At 35.6% G+C, this 9,349-nt stretch overlaps 1 protein-coding gene across 1 annotated transcript; it reads right to left on the reverse strand.

Annotated features, from left to right (window-relative positions):
* Nucleotides 1-1,234: 1,234 nt before the first annotated feature.
* Nucleotides 1,235-1,684, reverse strand: LOC132563421 (homeobox protein 13-like). The gene has a single exon (XM_060228180.1). The coding sequence runs from the start codon at nucleotides 1,682-1,684 to the stop codon at nucleotides 1,235-1,237; it is 450 nt and encodes a 149-aa protein (XP_060084163.1).
* Between the last annotated feature and the right edge of the window lie 7,665 nt (nucleotides 1,685-9,349).

Here is a 9,349-nt window from a genome sequence, read left to right on the forward strand (position 1 = left end):
GGCTGGTATTTGTTCGTTGCTTGTTGAGTTGATGTGGTATTCCTCGTTGCTTGTTGAGTTGGTTTGTTGGCTGGTATTTGTTCGTTGCTCGTTGAGTAGGTTTGTTGGCTGGTATTTGTTCGTTGCTCGTTGAGTTGATGTGGTATTCCTCGTTGCTTGTTGAGTTGGTTTGTTGGCTGGTATTTGTTCGTTGCTCGTTGAGTAGGTTTGTTGGCTGGTATTTGTTCGCTGCTCGTTGAGTTGATGTGGTATTCCTCGTTGCTTGTTGAGTTGGTTTGTTGGCTGGTATTTGTTCGTTGCTTGTTGAGTTGGTTTGTTGGTTTGGTATTTGTTCGTTGCTCGTTGAGTTGGTTTGTTGGCTGGTATTTGTTCGTTGCTCGTAGAGTTGGTTTGTTGGCTGGTATTTGTTCGTTGCTCGTAGAGTTGGTTTGGTATTTGTTCATTGCTCGTTGTGGTTTGTTGGTTTGGTATTTGTTCGTTGCTCGTTGAGTAGGTTTGTTGGCTGGTATTTGTTCGTTACTCGTTGAGTTGGTGTGTTTGCTGGTATTTGTTCGTTGCTCGTTGAGTAGGTTTGGTATTTGTTCGTTGCTCGTTGAGTAGGTTTGTTGGCTGGTATTTGTTCGTTGCTCGTTGAGTTGATGTGGTATTCCTCGTTGCTTGTTGAGTTGGTTTGTTGGCTGGTATTTGTTCATTACTCGTTGAGTTGGTTTGTTGGCTGGTATTTGTTCGTTGCTCGTTGAGTAGGTTTGGTATTTGTTCGTTGCTCGTAGAGTTGGTTTGTTGGCTGGTATTTGTTCGTTGCTTGTTGGTTGGTGTTTGTTGGCTGATATTTGTTCGTTGCTCGTTGAGTAGGTTTGTTTGTTTGGTATTTGTTCGTTGCTCCTTGAGCTAGTGTGGTATTTGTTCGTTGCTCGTTGAGTTGGTTTGTAGGCTGGTATTTGTTCGTTGCTCATTGAGAAGGTTTGTTAGCTGGTATTTGTTCGTTACTCGTTGAGTTGGTGTGTTTGCTGGTATTTGTTCGTTACTCGTTGAGTTGGTGTGTTTGCTGGTATTTGTTCGTTGCTCGTTGAGTAGGTTTGGTATTTGTTCGTTGCTCGTTGAGTAGGTTTGTTGGCTGGTATTTGTTCGTTGCTCGTTGAGTTGATGTGGTATTCCTCGTTGCTTGTTGAGTTGGTTTGTTGGCTGGTATTTGTTCGTTACTCGTTGAGTAGGTTTGTTGGCTGGTATTTGTTCGTTACTCGTTGAGTTGGTGTGTTTGCTGGTATTTGTTCGTTGCTCGTTGAGTAGGTTTGGTATTTGTTCGTTGCTCGTTGAGTAGGTTTGTTGGCTGGTATTTGTTCGTTGCTCGTTGAGTTGATGTGGTATTCCTCGTTGCTTGTTGAGTTGGTTTGTTGGCTGGTATTTGTTCGTTACTCGTTGAGTTGGTTTGTTGGCTGGTATTTGTTCGTTGCTCGTTGAGTTGGTTTGGTATTTGTTCGTTGCTCGGTGAGTTGGTTTGTTGGTTTGGTATTTGTTCGTTGCTCGTTGAGTTGGTTTGGTATTTGTTTGTTGCTCGTTGAGTTTTGTTTTGGTATTCGTCGTTGCTCGTTGAGTTGGTTTGGTATTTGTTCGTTGCTCGTTGAGTTGGTTTGGTTTGTTGGCTGGTATTTGTTCGTTGCTCGTTTAGTAGGTTTGTTGGTTCCATCGTGCTATCGAGGATTTCGTTCACAAAATGTAACTTTACTTTGATTTACCTTGATTCCACCTTAAAACAAAATATAAAACAATCTGGATGAAAAATATGAAATCCAGAATTAGTGTTGTATAAAATTTTATCACATACACTCAGATCCAGACAGTGGTAGAGATGGAATCAGCTCCCATATGTTGAAAAGTAACAGCTCCACCTGTCGGTATTTCCTTTGAAATATTGTGTGATATGTCGATACGGTGAGGGTTTTAACATGAAATAAGGAAATTAAATCCTGTCATATTACTATTTTTAACTACAGACAAATATCACTTCTACCTACACATTAAAATCTTTGAAAGAATGTTTTATAAACAACTGTAAACTGACTATTTTATTGAATATACAAACGGTACGTTGTTTTATAAGCATCAGTCTGGTTTTATGCAGGAACACTCCCCAGTTTACCTACTAATCTATATTTATCATCAAATATGTACTACACTCGAGGTGATACAACATACAGAGTTTTTTGTGTTATATGCAAAGTTTTGAAAAATGTTTGTCCTAAAAGTTTCTTCATTAAGTTAAAATCGTATGGTTTATCAGGTGAATCATAAACATGGTTATAAAATTATTTATTTTTAGACGTAAAAGTCATTTTTATTTTAGATAAACCTTCTTCATCTGTAAGTGACATTGAGGCTCCATAAGGGGGAATTGGTGACATTTTTTAGACTACCTTCTCGTCTTTCTGTAGAAAATACTTCGCTTTAGAGCGCATCATCTCCCAACAGAGAGTTAGATCAGTGAAATACATGAGTAAAACATGGTTATCCAGAAAAGACAGATTGTTTACAACTCTGTGGATATAAATGTAAAGTTGGGAATTTGAAGTTAATGCAAATATTCTTAACTTTACAAATTATCATTAACATTGCGGAGATCTTTTTAATGCTAGAAAAAATTAAGAAAGCTTAAATAACTAAGTGATTGGATCTTTGTGTCAAACCTCATTCTGGTGAATCAGGGAAAGCCCAGATAGTGGCTAGCCGTGATATAATGTACATTTGTATGTAAAGATGCTTTGCATTATGAAACAGATATTGAATTTCTTTCCGATCGGTAGAAACAAAAGCTCTTCTGAACCGAATTCTCTGCCCATCAGCTGTTAAGCTTATTTCTATACCAAAGAGTGAAACAAAGGGAAGTAATTCTGGGATATCAAAATGTTAAACATAATATTATCACTCACATTTAATTGTTGGTGAAAATAACCTGTACGATCTTCGAAACGAATATAAGTATAGAATTCTTCAGATTATTTATTTCTTTACAAACATGTCCTTTGTATCATCAACTGATGAATGCCCTAGATATCTCACTGAAATATCTACCGTCTTAAGATAATATAAAAACTCGTCTAACATACAGTCTGTTATGGAGTTTGAGAACGAAAGTTAAAATAGCTCTCTAAAATATGATCTCTTTAGAGCTAACTTTACAAATAGTGTACCATGTAGCTGTGGTAACCCTTACGGGAATGTCTTTCTCTATTCTTCTGACATGTGAGGGTTATGTTCTCAATACAAGACATTTTCATGCAGTTGAACTTCATTATCTCGAACTCTTATAATTCAAAGACCCTGTTTAATTCGGAGCATTTCGTCGGTCCCTTCCTAACTTTACACAAAACATTTGAACACACTTAAATCGATTACTCTTTTATCTCGAAGGTTTCTCGTGGTTCCGCTGAGTTCGATGTAACGAGGATCGACTGTACCTTTAATATAGAAACTAACTTGGAATCTTATTCGGTGATTCTCAATACACCAATGTAACGTAATCTCATTATGGATATTCTAGATATGTCCATACTTGTATAAACTCAAACAAAAGTTTGTGATGACGATCTTTGTTGAAAAGTTTGATGTCAATTGTGCTTAAACTTTATTCTCCTTCACCGTAAAATTTCGATATCTTATCTAAGGAAGATGACCGTGACAAATTGCAGTACCTTGCGCTAAATCCATTCTCTAATATCTGACAATAGGAAATGAAATGACATCAATCCAGATTACTTTGTATGTCTAAATTATTATAATAATACATTCAAATAATAAAAAACGACTTCATTTAAAATCTTTTTACATATAATTTTTAATTTTAAATTTCAAATCAAGTTGGTGATCGGCGCTTCAACAGTCTTGACAGTTAAGCTTCCTTTCCTGTAAAAAAAACACAAAACCACCATGTAACACCTCGTACATTTGTGTTCTTTTATCATCAGAAACCTTCCAGAATATAATTCTTGTTAATACTATTTTCAGATAAACTTTTTTCATATTCTCAACTAGTAATAAATCATCATTTTTCATATCCTCAATAAGTAATAAAACAACATTTCTATATCTTCAATTAGTAACGAATTCTCATTTTCATATCCTCAATTAGTAATAAATTCTCATTTTTCATATCCTCAATTTGTAATAAATTCTCATTTTTCATATCCTCAATTTGTAATAAATTCTCATTTTTCATATCCTCAATTTGTAATAAATTCTCATTTTCATATCCTCAATTAGTAACGAATTCTCATTTTCATATCCTCAATTAGTAACAAATTCTCATTTTCATATCCTCAATTAGTAACGAATTCTCATTTTCATATCCTCAATTTGTAATAAATTCTCATTTTTCATATCCTCAATTTGTAATAAATTCTCATTTTTCATATCCTCAATTAGTAACAAATTATTATTTTTCATATCCTCAATTAGTAATAAATTATCTTTTTTCATATTTTCAATTAGGAATGAGACATGACGTAATTTCCCTGTGCGATACAATTACAAGAAATAACACAAGTACAGATCCGAGTCACAAAACGTTACCACTTAACACATATTAAGATAAAGACAAAATCACCTTCGAGTCTGAATCACTGGTTTAAAACATTGCCAGATTTCTATCGATTTATGGAATAAGGAATGCTGCCTTTTGATCTTTTTTATGGAATTCAGGTATGGAAATTACCTTGTGATAAAAATAGTACTATAGTTTTGTCGATTAACACATTCATGTCTCGTAACTCATCCATGATAGTTCTGTGTCTCATGGTAATGCGTTCCGGATTGTCGCATAAAAGAATATTACTTCAATACGCAATACGTATATCAAATGTTATATGTTATTGCTTAAAACTTCTAATGCTGGCTATGTAGAACCAAAGATAAACAAAAATTACATCCTCCCATTCGAATGAAGAGTCGGCTAATACGACAGACTGTTATTGGGGTGCTTTACGTACGGGATAGTCGCTTTGACTATTTATACCTTTTAAAAGAAGTACAAAAACAGACGAAGTACCAAATGTTCTAATGTTGCCATATCTGCAGACGATGGTTAAATGCTGAACAGCTACATGGTCCATCAGGATAATAGTTTTAACTGAACATATGGAAAAAGTCAATGGAAAATATGCTTATCAAACATGGCCTCGTGCAATGTAACACATGGTATGCCACGTGACCTCGAGTGAAATGTCCTTGTTTGTCCTTAGAAATAAACACAAATGCTGGAACCAAACAATTGACATTACATTGTAAACTGTTTTATATTTCCGCTACATGTACTTTTCACACATGAATGGTATCCGAAATAAAGGTGTAGTGATGATGTCGTCGTCGGTGACCGAAAGGTCAAGGCCGTTGTATGATTTTCACAAAATAGAGCATCCAAAATGGTTTTGTCCCTCTTTAACAACGAGACATAAACGAAGAAAATATTCCAGGAAGGAAAACGTCACACCAGCTCAAAAGCAAGAGCAAGGAGAACAAAGATGGCGGCGGGATGTCGAAGTAACTTGGGAATATCTTATTGTGTTTAATCAACATAGGAGGACGGGAACAACGCTCATTTAGCTTCATAAATTTGTGTAGCGTTGTACTAAATATACTGCTGACTTTACCTTTATTTCATATACATAAATATGTTTGTGAATGAATCTGTATACAATTACATAATCAATGCAATACGGGACAGTGCAATTAGTGGTGTCGTATTTATATATAAACTTACAGAACAATATGAACTTTTCGACATTAGTGTTCACAAGTTGAACTTGCATAAACAGCTAATGTCCTTTTTCTCAAAAGCGAGTATATAATTTTCTTTCAAGTAGTAATAAAGCTTCGCGAAAACATCAACTTTGACGTAAGATATTTTGACGATTCGTTTAGTTATCAGACGACGCCATTTTGTATAGACAGATTTACATGGTATTCTACACGTTTATGCTGTTATTTGATGAGAAAAGCTTACAAAACTGTTTTATATACCAAATTGCAGAAAAACAGAAATGTACACGGGAAATAGTTGATGGAAATTCAAGTTTAAGAGAACCTCTTCATCCTCGTCAGAACAGGAACTTTGGCGAATTTCAAAGCACCACTTTGCAGGTAAAAAAATGTATCACCAGTGGAAAAGTTATGACGTTAAGAACAATCAATTCAACTTCCTATATTGTTCTGGTAAAATGTAATAAATTATTTTACGGTGTGAAAATCTAAACAATGTTTGAGTGAAAATACTCAATTTCAGTAATTTCACCCAATTTTGATAGATCGTTTCTCTAGGAACTCCTGCCAAATCAATCAAACAGTGATTACTACGGGACACCATAGATCTACAACTACACAAACCAATCAAACACTGGACCATTACTACGGGACACCATAGATCTACAACTACACAAACCAACCAAACACTGGACCATTACTACAGGACACCATAGATTTACAACTACACAAACCAATCAAACACTGGACCATTACTACGGGACACTGGGTTATAGATATACAACTACACAAACCAATCAAACACTGGACCATTACTACGGGACACCATAGATCTACAACTACACAAACCAATCAAACACTGGACCATTACTACGGGACACTGAGTTATAGATATACAACTACACAAACCAATCAAACACTGGACCATTACTACGCGACACTGAGTTATAGATCTACAACTACACAAACCAACCAAACACTGGACCATTACTACGGGACACCATAGATCTACAACTACACAAACCAATCAAACACTGGACCATTACTACGGGACACTGAGTTATAGATCTACAACTACACAAACCAATCAAACACTGGACCATTACTACGCGACACTGAGTTATAGATCTACAACTACACAAACCAATCAAACACTGGACCATTACTACGCGACACTGAGTTATAGATCTACAACTACACAAACCAATCAAACACTGGACCATTACTACGGGACACCATAGATCTACAACTACACAAATCAATCAAACACTGGACCATTACTACGGGACACCATAGATCTACAACTACACAAACCAATCAAACACTGGACCATTACTACGGGACACCATAGATCTACAACTACACAAACCAATCAAACACTGGACCATTACTACGGGACACCATAGATCTACAACTACACAAACCAATCAAACACTGGACCATTACTACGGGACACCATAGATCTACAACTACACAAACCAATCAAACACTGGACCATTACTACGGGACACTGAGTTATAGATCTACAACTACACAAACCAATCAAACACTGGACCATTACTACGGGACACCATAGATCTACAACTACACAAACCAATCAAACACTGGACCATTACTACGGGACACTGAGTTATAGATATACAACTACACAAACCAATCAAACACTGGACCATTACTACGGGACGCCATAGATCTACAACTACACAAACCAATCAAACACTGGACCATTACTACGCGACACTGAGTTATAGATCTACAACTACACAAACCAATCAAACACTGGACCATTACTACGGGACACTGAGTTATAGATATACAACTACACAAATCAATCAAACACTGGACCATTACTACGGGACACCATAGATCTACAACTACACAAACCAATCAAACACTGGACCATTACTACGGGACACCATAGATCTACAACTACACAAATCAATCAAACACTGGACCATTACTACGGGACACCATAGATCTACAACTACACAAACCAATCAAACACTGGACCATTACTACGGGAGATTCTGTTAATACAAACTAGTACATTATCCATTGTACAAAGAATTAAAGAGACATAGAATCTAAACGTGCAAACATTGAGGTTAGGATATTCTTAGTATATTTTACATGTAGTGTAAATAAATACTAAACGTAGGTATGATATGTAGGACAAGGGCTATTGACAAAGAATTTACGTGCGAAGAAAGTATTGAAAAAGACAAAGATTGTAAGTAATGGAACAAATATGATGTGGATATATTTTAATTGAAAAATAATGTACATGCCAAAATAAAAATGTATAGATACGTGTGTCTATACGATAGTAATAGACAAAGTCCATAAGTGGAAATAGATAAAGAAATAATGAGAGTGTGTGTTGGGAATAGACTAGAAGTCATGTAGGATTGGAATAAACAAAGGATTTATATGAGAAAGTGCTGCTTATATATATATAATCCCTGGGAATTTTTTTTTAAATCTAGTCTTACAATAGACGAAGAAAAAATGCACGAAACAAACTTAAAAGGAATCGAAAATGTGCGAAGAACTTGCCATACAGACAGAATCATGATTTGTGTGTACACTGAATATAGTATAAATACAACAAAAATAAGTGAGAAGTGAAGTTAGATTTGTCACGTGGTTGGAATAGACATAGTAATATCAATCTACATTATCTCTCAACTAAACTTATACGCGCGTGCTTACCTTGTACGTTTGTGTATCAGTTAATTTACTTATCTTGGTGTCTTTGTAGTCTGTCAAAATTTTAACAAGAAAACTGTTAAACATTCACCACACTGTAGTACCAGGTCACGCCAGAAGGATCGCCCACATGTTAAGTGTTATCCATAAGTAGCAAGAATCATACCCGAAGCGGAACAATACACGTCACCACGTGACCACGTCACATTTTACTAATGTAAGTAGTTTATCAACTGAGTTTAGATTCCACTGCAACGAAACACATGCTGTTCTCACCTGACAGTCTATCTATAACGGACGTCAGATCGACGCCAAAGAAATCGGAATACGCGATCTGAAATTGAATGTTATATGTATACCCAAAATTCCGATTAATAAACAACTTCCTTTCTGTACTGAAGACAATATCAAGCTGATAATAGTTAAGCACTTTGGAACAAACAAAAGGACGCTTATTAAAATAATTCAATGTTTAATACTTTTGAATGTGTATCTTTAAACAGAAATTAAAATATACAAATAAACTATATAGAATGTAAAACAACGAGGCTATATGAGAGTTACCTCCCTTAGTTTACAGAAGTATGGATGAACAGATTTCCCCAGGAGTCCCATTGTGAATTGATGATACATAAAATGTTCGACATGTGCTTTTTCATTCCAAACAGTGTAAGAAAAGGACATATAAAAATAAAACAGATTTCACAAGACAAAAGCGAAATCGATGTGTCTATGTACATTTAATACTGTATCGGTAGGAATTGTCCTCAGGTAAACACGAGCTAAAGTTAGGGCTTGTTGGATATACAAGTATAAGTAAAACAATAAATTTTAAAACACTTCTAAACAAAGCTGGAGTAAACGCTGCATGAGGGGCTGGCCCTGGGGGACG

This window comes from Ylistrum balloti, unplaced genomic scaffold, assembly GCF_031769215.1.
Source record: "Ylistrum balloti isolate Yb309-2 unplaced genomic scaffold, AGI_CSIRO_Ybal_v1 Utg371716, whole genome shotgun sequence".
NCBI lineage: Eukaryota > Metazoa > Mollusca > Bivalvia > Pectinida > Pectinidae > Ylistrum > Ylistrum balloti.